The sequence below is a fragment of the Limanda limanda genome, chromosome 16 (genome assembly GCF_963576545.1).
Source record: "Limanda limanda chromosome 16, fLimLim1.1, whole genome shotgun sequence".
In the NCBI taxonomy this organism is placed as follows: domain Eukaryota; kingdom Metazoa; phylum Chordata; class Actinopteri; order Pleuronectiformes; family Pleuronectidae; genus Limanda; species Limanda limanda.
In genome coordinates, this window is record NC_083651.1 from 19,290,683 (window position 1) to 19,305,554 (window position 14,872).

Consider the following 14,872-nt stretch of genomic DNA (forward strand, 5'->3'; position numbering starts at 1 on the left):
ATCAAGTCTGTCAAAGATCTAATGTGAAGGCAAATAATGTGGCCTGTTTAAATTAATGTTTGCTACATAGAGTATGCAAAAAACATATTTAAATAGTTTTAAAGTGGATTATTATTATGCAACATTTTACAAACAAGTTTATAAATATGAAACAAAATGAAAGATTATAGTATGTTACATTATGTATAAAAAATGCCTCTGTGTGATGACGAGTTGCGTCCATATCATTCAGTGACTCAATGACATGCTGTACACTTTAGTTGAATGTTATAAAACATAGTAAAGCAATAAAGCAAAGAAAAAAATGTTTGCTTTGGGGGATTTGTATTGCATTTATGTGGTATTGTATATTGTATTTGCATGAGACTCTGCAGAATGGCAGAATGATCCCATAATCCCTGACAAACACTTAAAGCTGCAGGGTTTTTGACATGATGAACACGTTAGTAGTTTGTACACAAAATGTAAACGCAGTGTTCTTGGATTGTTCAGATACTGATTTTGTCCACATTCTTTTAAGTCAGGAAAACAGCCGAGATAGATGATGGACAGACAAGAAGAGAACAAGAAGTTATGTACCACAAGCTAAATAAAACAATCCTTATGCAACATACTCTGTTCCTGTAGAGGCAAACATGTGGCTCTGAGAACTCCTGACTTAAACACAATACAGTAATGGAAAATTATACCTTAAGTAATACAATGACATGAGACATGTACTTTATATTAGTAGTGTCTTCTCTGAGATTGAACAGTATCTCCTGCACAGAGCCTTGCAGTTCCTTTTGGGCATGAGGGACACAGAGTGTTGACAGCAGTGGAGTCCATTCACCATTACAGAAGACTGGCGGGTCTCTGTCTTTCTATTGCTCATGTGTTGTGTGTTTGCATCACTCCGTTATATTACGTGTAGATAGGTCGCCTTGGTGTCCACTCCTATTACATTTTTTGCGGTGCATCTGTAAAACCCTGTATCTCGACTTGTCGGGTTCTGTATCACCAACGAACCCTGAGGACTAAGGTAGCGGTTGCCATAGATACGAGCCTGGCCCATCACCCTCAGCTGTGTCAGGTCTGGCGTTTCCCAGGTCACTGTTGCGCGGGGCGTTGCTATGGTCTGGCACGGCAGCTCCACAGCAACCCCCGGCCGCGTGTACGTTACAGGTGAGGGGCCTGCTGTGATTCGGGGGGGGTAGGCGATGACGATGACAGGAACCGTGATGAGTGAAACCGTGGAGGAGTCGTTACTGGTGGACCTGCAGGTGTAGGTGCCTCGGTCGAACACGGAGGCTTGTTGCACCGTGAGGGTTCCATCCTCTTGGACTAGGTAATGGCCCGAGTCACCACTCTCACCCCGGGACAGCACCTTGCCGCTGGGCATGGTCCATGAGAGGGCTCCCCGGGTATAGCCTGGGGTTTGAGGGCATGGCAGGCGAAGGTTTTCTCCGTTAATGATGGTCACCAAGGAGGCTGCTCTGGTGCTCACTGCCTGCTCTGGGACCGGGCCAGGCGAGCGGGGGGGAGGGCCAAGGGGACGAGGTGCAGCAGGTGAACTCAGGCCCCTACGCAGAGGCATTTCAGTAACCGGCTTTCTTGGATGAAGCTTCTCAGGCAAAACTGAGCTGAAAGACTGGGCTGAAGCCAACGATGCTCCTGATTTAGGTGCCTCGATTAAACCGTCAGTTCTCTGCACGGGTCTTTCCACAGCCGGTCCTCTGTGTGGAGACCTGGCCTCCTCCTGTGGCTCAGAGACCTCCAGCTCCACCTGTATCCTTGTCTCTCCTCTCTCACCTCTCACAACACAAACCAAGGTCCCGGCATCAGTCGCCCGCACCCCCCGCAGCTCCAATGAGCCGTTTCTGTGCACAGTGAGTCGACTGCCATAGTAAGGAGCCGGCAAGACGCCGTTACCAGGCAGAAGCCAGGCCAGGCGGGGGGGAGGGGAGCCTTGGGAGGGGCATGGCAAAAGGACATTCCGGCCTTTCACAGCTCGCTGCTTCACTGTCGTTACCACACCCACAACTGTGTTAGTAGAGTATTTAGCGCCTGTATTACCAGAAGCTATAGCACCACTATTCCTGCTGTCATCATTGGTAACGTCTATATTGCTGCTCCGACCGAACCAATTTCCTCTGACTGTGCCAGTACCAGCTCCACTATTAGTTCCTCTGCTGCTTACGGCAACATTTCTAGAAATGCCACTTATCCTGCCATTATCTCTGCTTGTGTTATCCTCAGCGCCTGCCCTTCCTGCAACGACTTCATTATAAATATTCCCTGGATTCCTTTGTACACTTTCTCCTCTCACTGTGCCGTGACTGTTACTCTCACTATTACTAACACTGCTAACAATGCCAGGTCTATATCTGCTCATTCCAGTGTTATCCGCTGTAACTCCCACATTCCCTGCCCTGCTCACCCCGACATTGGATGCATTGCTACCAAGTTGTGTTGTTATCCCACTGACAGGTCTATTGAATTCATTCTGACTATCACTCCTGGGGGCAGGATTAGAGTTACTGGCTGCTGTGTTAATGCCAGTGTTTGGTTCTGTGTAGCTTTTATTCCCATTTCTATTGTTATTTCCATATTGGATTATTCTAGCATTATCAATATTAACGCCTGATGTACCACTACTGGCCACATTGTTAGCACTTCTTCCTCCCACCTGGCCACTGGTCACAGGGTTAGGAACCTCCACCTCCAGGCCCACGGTTGTGCTCCTCTGCCCAGCCAAGTTGCTTGCTCGGCATGTATAGTTTCCCGTGTCAATCTTTTGGGCCAGACGCACCTCCAGAGTTCCTTCTGAGACCACCACAACCCTCTCGGAGTAGTGGCCAGAGCCCAAACTTCGTGGAATGACACGGCCCGCCGGGGAGAACCATGTCACCGATGAGGCAGGACCTCCTGAGGCCTGGCAGCGAATTGTGGCAGTTGCCCCCAGACGTACTTTGATGACGTGATAGCTTTTCTCGTCAGGGAAGGTCGGTGGAGGTGTCATCATGACCTTCACTTTGACCTTAAAGGAATGAATAAATTAATATTACCATTTTGTTTTTCAATGCTTCAATTTTTGATAGAATGTTTGGTTTTAAAATATACCTTGTGACAAAGTTAGCAAACTGAAATTGCAGCAAATTTGGATATAAATCTCTACATAAATAAGAATATTTAAATTTTCTTTTATTCTTCGAATCAAAAAAATACATAATTCTAAAGTCATCTCCAGGTTGAAATGTTTATTTTACCTTCATCATGTCTTGACCTCCTTGATTTTCAGCATAGCACGTGTACTCCCCTTCCTCCCCCATGCCCACTGCCGGAACCAGTAGCGTCCCATTGTCAAAAACAGTGAGCCTCCGTGCTCGTCCTCCCCTGTCCTCCCCCTGCAACACACTATTCACCATGGTGCCATCTGGTAGACTCCAATGAACAGCTGGGTCAGGCAGCCCGGACGCCTGACAATCCACCTGGTGGGAACGGGATCAATCTGGTTATTGATGCTATTTGTTTACAGAAAAATGACATCATCATTAAAAGGAGCAAGGCAGTGATGCAAATCACCTTCAGCGGCTTGCCCAACGACACCATCTGATTGAGTGGATGTTTTGACTCGATCTTGGCGGGCTTGGTAGCCACGGTGACACGCAGGAGCCGATAATCGTCTGCGACCTTGTTGCGTGCGATACAGAGGTAGTCTCCAGCGTCCTTCTCAGTTACAGCCTGGGCGGACAGGGTGCCATTAGGATGCACCTTCAGACGACGGTCGTAGCTTTAATTCAAATGTAGACACAAATATAAAATAATATGGTGTAAGACATGGTGCCAACAGGGTTAATAACAGATATAATTTTAAATAATTAGTGATCCCTTATCTCACATAAACCCGCACCCCCTGTACCTGAAGTGCATGTCCACCAGTTTCCTGTTTGGGGTCCTCCAAATGATAATGGGGGGTGGGTTGCCAGTTACAGAACAGTGGAGCTGCAAAATCCCCCCGTAGTAGACAGTAATGGAGGGTGATGTGGAGACAATACGGGCGTTGCTGAAGGGGGAGATAGGCAAGGGTTGCAGAACAGCTGAGGCTCTGCTCTTGTCAGAAGAGGAGGAAAAACTAACTCTTGTCTTGTTTACATGACTCTGCAAGATTTTTGTGTTTTGTGCAGACTCTGTGGAGGGTTGGGAGGGAGAGGGAAGTTTAGCTTTGCTGATGTCAGTCAACTGTGTGTGGGAGCCTGTGCCTGTCTTATTGAGTTTCGGAGGCGAGATTGTGGATTCAGATTGGTGAGGGTGAGAAGACCTGGTCTTGGATCTATCAACGGGCAATGGAGGGGGAAGTTTTGGGGAGTTGAATGTATTTGTGGGGTTGCTTGGGAAAAAGAAAGTTCTGTCTTTGTTGAGTGAATGTGTAGGAGATGGTTTTTCAACAGCAACTGCTTGTGTGTTTTCTTTTCCTGCACCTGCTTCACTTTTTCTGCCTTCTGCTCCCCCTTCGACTTTAACTCTCACTGTTCTCTTATCGGCTCCAACAGCATTACTTGCTGTGCACTCGTAACTCCCCGAGTCCTTTGGTCCAACACCTCTAATATGCAGCGTCCCATTGGGCAAGACGAAGAGGTTGCCATGGAGAAACTGAGATGGGCGAACCAAAGTCCCATCTGGTATTCGCCAGCGCAGAACTGGTGGTGGGGCACCTCGGGCAGAGCAGTGAGCATAAACAGGCCTCCCTGGAGACAAGTGCAGGTGTTCCTCTCTGGGTTGCTGTATCACTGGGGGCAGCGAGGACACGTGTACACGCACAGAGGAACTGGCAGCACCTGCTGTGTTTGAGGCCACACAGCGATACACTCCTCTGTCACTTGGTAAAGTTGCAGGAATATGAAGGGTTCCATTTGTGTCCATAATTATGCGACTGGCGGAGGGGTCCGCCGACGTCAGGACAGAACGATCAGGCAGAACCCAAGACAGCAGAGGGGCGGGAACACCATCTGCCTGGCACGCCAAGAGCACATCTCCACCCTGATGAATGGTGGCTTCTCTGTAACCCGCCAGCTGCATACGAGGGGGGCGGGTCCATACTTCCAGGGTGGTTAGCAACCTGTCACGGAAGAGCAAAGCAAACACAAAAATAAATATTAAAAAACAAACCAGATATGGTACATAAAGGAAACACTCAGGCATACATACATAATTCCAACAGAAGTCCTGACAGAAACATAGACACAATAAACAATGAATTTTCACTTGCATAATGACTCACAACGTACACTTAATAATTAAACTGCAGTGGGCTTCTATGATTAATTCAAAAAATGTTGTGTCCTGTGTTGATTATGAATAAATGGCTCAGAGAGCATTAATCTCCATAGCTGGAATCAGTAACCTTACCTGTCTCGACCCAGGAAGCTGTTTGCACTGCAGATGTATGTGCCTCTGTCCTGCAGCTGCACATTATGGATAACAAGGGTGCCATTTGGCAGGACCTCAAAACGCTCAGCCTTGGAGTGGATTGACATCACCGCCCCTGAGAGACAGAAAAAAAGGGAGAGAGTCAGACAAATACAGAGAGAGCAGTGGGGAAAAACAGAAACAAATTGGGAAAGAAAGTTGGAGAATGAGTAAGAGATGGGAGGAAAGGAGAAACGGGGACACGCCGAGTGGCACAGCGTGAAGTGAAGCCAGTGATGCAGTTCACAAAATGTTCCATTATTTTCATGCAATATATCTTTCCCACATGGCAACCTAGAGAAAAGCCTATTGTACGCATGCCAGTGTGTAATGATGGGTGTTGATGGGTTATTTCTACAGTGCAAAATGGGTTTTTATTCATTCAGTTATTGCACATAGTGAGGTGGAGACTGACTTCCTTCAAATCCATGAGATCAGGATATAAATAAAAGCTTTATTTGTTTTATTTTAAATGTGAAATCCACAGTGTTTTCACCACATAAATGACACATGCATAATGGCATTCTAGATGAAAAACAAACAGTTATGTGTTTCCCGACATAATCAAAAAGTTCCGTCAGTGAACTAGGTTTGATTGGTCTCCAGGTGGATACTTTGCATAAACAAAACCTGAAGCTAAAACCGATTCTTGACATTTATTGGTGTTTCTTTTATGGGACTATGCTCAAATAAATGGGTGTGTGTCTGCAAAGCGTGTACCTGTGGCAACCTTGGTCCATGTGATGGAAGGTTTTGGCTCCCCTTGAGCCGCACAAGCCAGCCTGGCAATGCTCTCTGCTGGGAATGACACTGTCCTGATGTGTGGGTCTGCAATTCTTGGTCTAGATCTCACGACTGGGGCCTGTGAAAAAGATTTACAAAACATATTATTCCCACAAGTAAAACCATGAATAAATCGTCTGTGAGCCAAGCAGTATGTGAGTGGAGTTCAGCATAACCGAAAAGAAAAAATGATTACTACACTGTAATTAACTAAGGACTTTGCCAAGCTCTCAAAATCTCTCTATATATAGATATATCTATATCTATAGATAACTGTTCTATATCTATAGATATAGATATGACAATTAAAACACAACAACAAAAAACAACATGTTTTTGGAGTATTAAGTTTTTTCAGAAAAGTTGTTGACTCAAAAACTGAGATGTTGTTAATTAGCGAAATTCTTAATGTTTGAATTACTTGTGAATTTTTAAAGTGGGTAATTTACACACGGTACAGATTACTGTCATCCCAGATTTTGCATGACCCTTTGGTGGTGGACCCAGTGGTTTGGTTTGAAGCGAGTTGCCAACACGGCTCTGGAAATTAATTAAGAATTGATCCACTGCGATTAAGCTTTAAGAGCACAAAATGTTGTCGATTCCGGAACATGTGTTTTTCATCACTTCTGTAGATCTGACAGAGACTCTGGCAGAGCTCTGTAAAATCCATGAAATTGGAGAATTGTCATACATATCCCTCAGGTTTAACAGCAGGTCATGTAGACAGATTAGGCTATTTTCAGATCTATTGTTTTTTCTGCTAAGCTTCTGCCCGAGGCCCCGCACAGTGGAGAGTTGTGTGTCTGTGTGTGTTGTTATTTTCTGGGCCAGCACTCACTTAGAAAAAAAGGAAATGTGAATTGAAGTTCCATTTAGCTGACAAACGAAGAAGAATAGCTATATATACACAAACTGCAAATTACATTTAAAAGTGTAGTGAAATAAATAGTTAATTGGATAAATGACTGGAAGCAGTGAACAAATAAATGTGTATTAATTAATAAATAAAGAACAGATTGTTGGTCCTACCTTAGCTCTTATTTGTGTTGTTATGTGTTTCCTTGCATTAAGTACCATTTATTGGTTTAACCTCCTGAGACCCGGCAGAATATCAATATTATGTAATTAAATTGATCTGAACTCACCCCAGGGACAACAGGGAGCGGGGGGGACCAGCGTGGCCTGCTGCTGTGTGAGTCAGGGATTGAATTAGCCCCGGGGTTCTTCCAGTCAGGAGGTGATCGACTATGGTTTGAAGCCCCAGGAACAGGCCTCCCTGGGATGTCAACTCGACCAATGCTTGGCCTCTCTCTGAATGATGCTCTGGTACTTGTTGATGTCATTGTTGTGGTGGTAGTAGTCGATGTAACAGGAGAAGGTGCCCAAGTAGTGGTTGGAAAAGTTTTGGCCGGGGTGGTCATTGCAGTTTTGGCCGAGGTGGTCATTATAGTACTCCTAGTAGTAGGAGTAGAAGTTGTGACAGTAGTTGTCGTACTGTGGTTTGGTGTTTTAGTGCTTGTTGCAGTAGTTGTTGTTGTTGTAGTAGTAGAAGGCCTAGTTGAAGAAATAGCTGTGGTAGTGGGAGTAGTTGATGTTAGAGCAGTTGTGGTAGTTGTAGAGGTAAGAGTAGTTGTAGTACTTCTGGTAGTGCTTGATGTTGGAATAATAATGGTAGTTGTACTAGACAGGATTGGGGAAGTAGTTGTCGGAGGATTAGAAAGTCTTTCTTCACTCTTGAGAGGGGTTGGAAGAGTCATAGTTTTTGCAGGAGTAGCTGTAGCTGCACTAGAGACGGTGGAGGAAACAGCGGATGAGTGAGTGGAGGAGACAGTGGTGGAATGAGATACATATGGCACACCCGACAAATTCCTCTCCTGCTCTTCACTGTGTTTGCCCGAGGGTCTATCAACATGTTTACCTAAGGCTGTGTGTGTTTTTGTGTGTGTCTGTACGCCATGTGTAAGTGTCCCGGCCTGTGTGTCTGGCACATGTGTCTCTGAGATCACAACATCAGAGTGAGTGGGTGCTGGTGTCCCTGTGTTGAAAAGTGTGGACTCTGCAGTGTCTGGGATGTCGGCTGAATGACTCATGGTGTCTATATGTGGGTTTGTGTGAGAGGGGGATACTGAGGTGAAGGGGGGGGCAGAGGTTGAAATACCCAGAGTGTAAGAAACAGGGGGAGACAGAGGATTAAGTGCCACACCATTTGAAGTGGTCTTAATATGGTCATTCCTTGTCAATAAAGTAGATGGATATGTGGTTGTTGAGGCCAGCAGGGATATATGACTTTGATCAGTGGTAGTGTTAGGTGTTCCTGTTTGTGACCTCTGCTGTGTAAGGTCAGGGAGAGGTCGGGGTGGGGTCAAAGGCTGCACCCTGGGCCTGTTGATGATTCGTCTTTGCTGTCCGAGCCTCCTGCGAGAATTCCAAGGGCTTTGAGGTCGTGAATTTGGAACCAAATTTGGTAAGAGTCTCTGCCGGGGGTTCTGAGGTCGGGTTCTAGCAGGGTTGGGGTTTGCCTCTCTGTTATCTCCATTATCTGGTGCTGGCACAATTTCATTACTTCCAGAGATTGGCTTAGATGTAACTGCTTCTTTCTGTTCCTCCGGGTGTGTCACTGTCTCTGTCTGTGGATCTGGGTTTGGAGTCTGCATTTGTGTCTTGGTCTCCATGTCCGTCTGTGTTTCTGTTGAGCTCCCGCTCCCTCTTTCTATCGCTGTATCTGTTGGTGGCTCTGTGTGTGTCTGCATTTCTGTGGGAACAGGATGAAACGCTTGTAGGCCTTCCTCTTGTAAAACAGTGTCATCAACAGATGACCCTTCCGTTTCTGCATCCCCCCCTGCTCCCTGAACTCTAACTCTCTCTGTATCAACCACTCCATCATCTCTTGCTGTAGCTCTGTCTGTGCCTCTTCCCATCGGCTCAGCTGAGGGCACTACTGTAACAGTTTGACTGTTAATAGTGTTAGACGTCTTTTGACGTATTTTAGCCAGAATGTCTGCCCATTTCTGAGGGTCTATTCTTTGTTTGTTTGTGGTGACTCTGTGCCTGTTGTCAAAGCGGTTTCTTCTCTGGTCAGTGGAGGATACAGGTCCTTCTCCTCTTCTCAGGGTTCCTTCTCTAACAGGCCCAGGTCTTCTTGGTTTTCCAAATGGATACCGTCTGTTCGGGAGCGCCTGGTTAGGTCTTGGACGCTTCCTAAGAGTTTTCTCTTCTTCTTCCTCTTCATCCCCTGATCCTTCCTCCATCTCACGTAATAAAGGGGCTCGTATCTTGGTTGACCGGCCAGCAGCTGACTGTGGCCCTCTGGGAAATGAAGTTCTGAACAGAGGAGGGTGTTGTGGTTTTACTTCCAACTGCATGGACAAAGAGTCACTACCATAATGGTTGACTGCAGTGCACCGGTAATGACCAGCATCCCTCAGAGAAAGCTTGGACAAAGAGAGACTCCCATTTGGTTGTACAGTGACTCCACCTGATACAGCTAATCCAGACCGTAGTATATTTCCATCTGGCAACACCCAGCTCAAATAAGGTGCTGGTGAACCCGACGCATTGCAGGAGAGACTGACAGCCTCCCCAACTGGTCCAGTCACATGCGGTCCCACTTGCTCTCCAGAAGGTGGGACAGAGGACTCCTCCACTGCCAGGCGCACAGGGAGAGCATCTCCATCCATGCCAGCCTGGACTACACAGTAATAAAGTCCAGCATCTGAGAGCTGCACTTTTTGTAGAAGTAAACCCGAGGCTGAGGCCTGCAGCCTACCATCCAGGCTGCTTGAGGGGGTTATGAGTGTGGATCCATCTGGGAGAATCCACCGTACCTTGGGGTTACCAGAACTTAGAAGAGGGCAGGAGAGCTGCACCTCACTGCCCGATTTGGCTGCCATTGCTGTGATGGTTTGATTCATTGAAATCATAACCCATGGATGAGGAGCAGGTGAGGATGCTGAGGGAAAAGATGTAGGGCCGGGATGAGCAGAAACTCTTGTCGAGTATATAAGGTGAATTTTGTGGGCATTAGACTGTGCTCTGTTTAGCTGGATGCTAATAGCTGGTTGCAGTAACCACTGTGGTCTGACCTTAACAGAAGCTTTTACTCCAGTGTGATAATATCCATCCGTCTCTGCCGTCTGCCTGTAGCGGTAGGCCAACATCGGGGTTTTGCTCAGCATTATTTCCCTCTCAAGGCGAACCGCAGTCTCGCTGTAGTAAGCCAGGATCCTCCAAAGTTGTTCATAGCTCTCTCTTTCCACAGGGCATTCCAGGGAGAGTGACAGAGCAAGAGGGATTGGCGAGGAGGAGGAAAGGGAGAGATCTGGGGGAGGAGCAATATCCTGAGAGCTGGAGGAGTGGGTGACGTTGCAGCTCAGATCAACACTGTTGCCTTGTTGGTCGGACAGACCCACCGAGGCGCTGCCTAAAAGCTCTCTGAAGGATTCACTTGATTGGATTTCACTGAGTTCTGTCTCCAAAGGTGTGTTTCTCCCTGGGAAAGTGATGACAGGTGACGTGCACGGTAGATCAGTCTGATCAAGTAGGCCCCGTCCTTGAAGGGATTTCGGTGACACACAGGTTGGGCACTGAGGGCCACCGGGACATTTCATTAAGCCTAATTGAAAGAAAGAGACAGAGAACATTATGTCATAAAGGCCTGCCTTACCATATCAACAGTGCATAACATCATGAAAACTATACAAACATACTAATGCTAATTTCAGCTATCTCCACATTTTAGTGCGGTCCTATTCTCGTCTAATCTCTTTTTAAGCTTTCATTACCCTTCATATCTCTGACTAATTAGATATGGTGACTTCATCTACTCGTAAATATGCATCACTTCATAAAACATGGCAATCATTAGCCCATGTTTCAGCTGCCTGCACACATCAATGGTGTCATTGTGAATTAGTCATGGCAGTTTAAGTTTGGCATATCAATGAGACATTTCACAGCTCTGCCTTCTTTCACATCTCAATAACAGACACAAGACAGATGTGGAAGAGATACAAACCTGGGATGAAAGAGAGAAGTGTCTAAGGAGAAGCAGGTGGAGAGATGTCGAAAGTATCACGATAACATATATCTTAATGTGATGTTAGCCCATCTTACAATTATCTGTCTGGATTTGAAATATTATGTTTCAGTTTTAAGGCTTTTTATAGAGTGAAATTATTAACAGCTGTTTCCAAATCCATTCACTGTGTTTCTCTTCACCTTTGCGTCTTATCTCTTTCTTATCCCTTGAGCTGGATAACTTGATATCTCTTTCTTATCCCTTGAGCTACTTCAATGGCTGATGAATAAAATTGCATGAGTGAGACAATGAATAGCAAGTAAAAAACTAATTATATATCAGGCGTGACAGTCACCTGGGTGAGCCAGACTCCAAGAGGGAAACCAGTTCATCCTACAGTCGCAACTCCATGGGTTAACCTGCAGCCCGAGAGTCTCGAGTAGCGGTGCTGTCGCTAGGGTTTCTGTGGGCAGCGTGGTCAGACTGTTGTTGGACAGGTCTAAGTGTCTAAAGGAGAGAGAAAGAACAAAGACAAGATGATGGGTGGGGGGGTAGAGGTAGAATAAAAGTCATAGAGGAATTGAGGGAAGGATGTGAGAGGTGACAAGTCAGATGTAAGAAAATTGTCCATGATATTTATCATTTCCATCGTTATCATCATCTTTAAACAGAAGAAATTTATCAAAGACTTATACTCATGTAGCTTTCGATGTCAATTTTTCATTTGTGTCAATCCAGTATTAAAAAAAATTCCAGACCTGGGAAGTATTTTCACAAGTTTATTTTTGTATAAACAATTGAGTTAAGTGGAATAAATACTAATAGTGAAAAACAAGTGAAAATTAATAACTTTTTTAGTCGGAAATCTCAAATGGAACAGATTGTGTTCCAGGCGCCCATAGTGGGATTGTGCCTGTATGTAAAATTTAGGTAAAAGAGGTTAACTATATTTATTGATCACTTGGCCGTTGATGAGTTCAATTATGTTTTTTATGATCTTCATTGTCACGCTCGCAGAGATGAGTTAATGAGGGTTAGGAGGTGCTCTCCCCATTTTCAAGTCAAAGTTAATGTTAAAGCTCACCTGAGTGTCGAGAAGTAATACGTGTTCAGGAGGGACAGCGTGCACAGAGAGTGGGGGTGCAGCTGATGGAGCCTGTTCCCTTGCAGACGTAGCAGTTTGAGGCTGGGCAGCTGGAGAAGGGCTCGTGGATGGACGTGTTGGAGGAGGTTATGATCCAAGTAGAGACGCAGCAGTGAGGTCAGACCAGAGAAGGTCAGCGATGAAGAGATCTCGCTCAGCTTGTTATAGCTCAGCTTGAGGATCTGTGGAGGTGCAGGAAATGAAGCGAGCGGAAGAAATTAAAGATTAGAAGAGCAATCAAATAATAGACATCAAGGCTGATGAAGAAGCGACTGTCCCTGGACACCACATGCTTGTAAATTGAATTTATGACAAACCATGTGAGGGGACTTGGAATGAGGGGGAAGAGTTGGCAGAAAAAACTGTTTGTAAGCAGAAATGACTGAATGCACCTTGTGTAAATTCAAAAAACATGGGGACACATTTCCTGCTTCTCCCCATCTCACGTATACGAATTGAGAAAATAGCCCAAGGCAGTAAACCAGACAATATATTCATGCTGTGAGTTTACGAGGTCAAAGCAAAGGAAAAAAAGGATATTCGAGCACTGGAGATCTCGGACTTTTCAAATAAAATTTTAGTCCTTTATCCTCTGCAGAAGAGTCTCGGGGATCTATTGCTAATCTGGTCATGTGCAGTGAACCCACCAACATTTTCAGAAGACACAGTACACCACAAAAGGCAGGTTGTGAAATTGTATTTCTTCGAGGCTTAGGATAAATCCGCTCTCCGGGGAGGGTACTTGGCTGGAAGAGCTCCAGCTGCGGACAGATCTAGCACATGACTATGTCAGCACATGGAAATATGGATCCTATTATCACACAATGGATATTTATCAGTATCTGCCTGGGAGATGAAGGGAACAATTGCTTGTTGAGTAATATCACTTCCCCACTGACTGCTAACTCTGCCCTTAGGTTGGTGCTAAAACGTCCAGTGTGTTTCCTTGTCACCGAGCAGTGAAAAGAATGATGGAGCATCAATTATGTATAAATTGTACAGAGATTAGAAAGAATGGGCTGAGAATGTGGACAGAATCTTGTAAACTGTATCAATATCCATACTAGTTGGCTACTCACAGACCAAATGGAAAAATGTGTCCTTTCATCAATCAATTCTCATAAGTGATTGAAAGATTTAGACACATTTATCAATGAGGCATCCTGTCCTTCCTTTGAGAAATGCTGTATATCTTAATAATCCCTGCGTTACTCGTGAAAATCTGAAATCTGTTTTGTTACATTTACGAATATCATCTCTCATCATTATATGCAAAAAGTCACGTACATCGTTAGTGTTTGCGACAACCAAATTTTGTGGTTTATACCCAGTTTGAGTTTACATATGTGTCCAATGACACATTGGCTGTGTGCACCAGTGTGGGTCTGTGTCGGCACAAACAGGAGAGAGAGATAGAGAGTGTTGATCCGTGTTGATATTGTGGGGGTGCTAGCAAACTACTAGGTGTAGGGACACAGAGATTTGTAAAAATATGTTTTAACTGTGGTCCATAGGGGGTTTAAGTGATCAGTTCTCATGACCCATTTGGGTGCGTTCAGACCTGTACCTATTGCTGTCAGTGATCTGATCACACAGTATGGATGTTAATACCACAACTGAACTGAGTCTCAGATTCTATACTTTCACTGTAGAGGAGCAGATGTATACGATCCTTGTTTACCTGCAGCGATTTCATATCTTTGAATGCTGCATCTGGGAGATGGTGCAGATCGTTGCTGTGCAGCATGAGTAGTTCCGCTCTATCAAGTCCAGCCAGGGAGCTCTCAGGGATCCTGCTGATGCTGTTAAACCTACAGGAGCACAGATTAAGAATAATTAACCTCAGACATTAATAAATCGACAAATATGTCATTACTTCAATGTGAGCTTCTTACTAAACTGTAGTTTGTCACTTTAATTCAAAACTGTTTGAGTGTTCGTAAAGTGAATAAAAGAGCTTTAGCTTGGAATCTTTGTGTGTGTGTTTACATGCATGCATGTGCACTTTCATGTATGTGTGTGTGTGTGTGCGTTTCCCACCCTAAGTTTATGCGTCGTGTGTGTGAAGGTAGTCCAGGTGGTATAGTGAGCAGGGAGCGGAAGGTACAGTGGACCTCGTTGGCCTGGTAGCAGTTACAGCTTCTGGGACAGCCCAGGCCGCCGGGAAGCACAAGAGTCAGCACCAGCAGAGCCAACAGTGCTGCAGGCGCACACACACGCAGACACATCTTCACTCCACGAGAAAAGATGCTGCACTGAGATTATCACTGCCAAAGAGAGAGAAAAGGAACGTCAAGAATAAAGGAGGGAGGCAAAGTGCACCACTGGGGCATGTCCCAAAATCCAGATAGAAAACTTTTTTTTCCTCTCCTTTACTCTCAAATATATCAAGTCAGTTTTATTTGCAAAGCCCAAAAACACAAATGTTAGTTAGGAGGACTGCCAGCGTATGACATCCTCTATCTCAACTCTATTAG

General features: G+C 45.3%; 1 protein-coding gene across 1 annotated transcript; it reads right to left on the reverse strand.

The window, feature by feature from the left end:
- Positions 1-898: 898 nt before the first annotated feature.
- Positions 899-14,623, reverse strand: LOC133022146 (immunoglobulin superfamily member 10-like). Its single transcript, XM_061089172.1, has 11 exons — positions 14,436-14,623; positions 14,077-14,206; positions 12,336-12,577; positions 11,607-11,758; positions 7,380-10,846; positions 6,169-6,310; positions 5,389-5,524; positions 3,902-5,098; positions 3,565-3,772; positions 3,249-3,470; positions 899-3,019 (listed from the first exon to the last, which is right to left on the reverse strand). Exons 1-11 carry the CDS (start codon positions 14,621-14,623, stop codon positions 899-901), a joined length of 8,205 nt encoding a protein of 2,734 aa, XP_060945155.1.
- Between the last annotated feature and the right edge of the window lie 249 nt (positions 14,624-14,872).

Bases quoted from the DNA above. Each gene is read 5' to 3' on its own strand.
- LOC133022146 (XM_061089172.1), bottom strand. From the start codon at position 14,623: ATGTGTCTGCGTGTGTGTGCGCCTGCAGCACTGTTGGCTCTGCTGGTG. The intron at 12,578-14,076 runs GTAAACAAGGAT...GCACCTCCACAG, and splicing joins AAGATATGAAATCGCTGCAG to ATCCTCAAGCTGAGCTATAA. The intron at 3,471-3,564 runs GTGATTTGCATC...CGTTCCCACCAG, and splicing joins CGTTGGGCAAGCCGCTGAAG to GTGGATTGTCAGGCGTCCGG.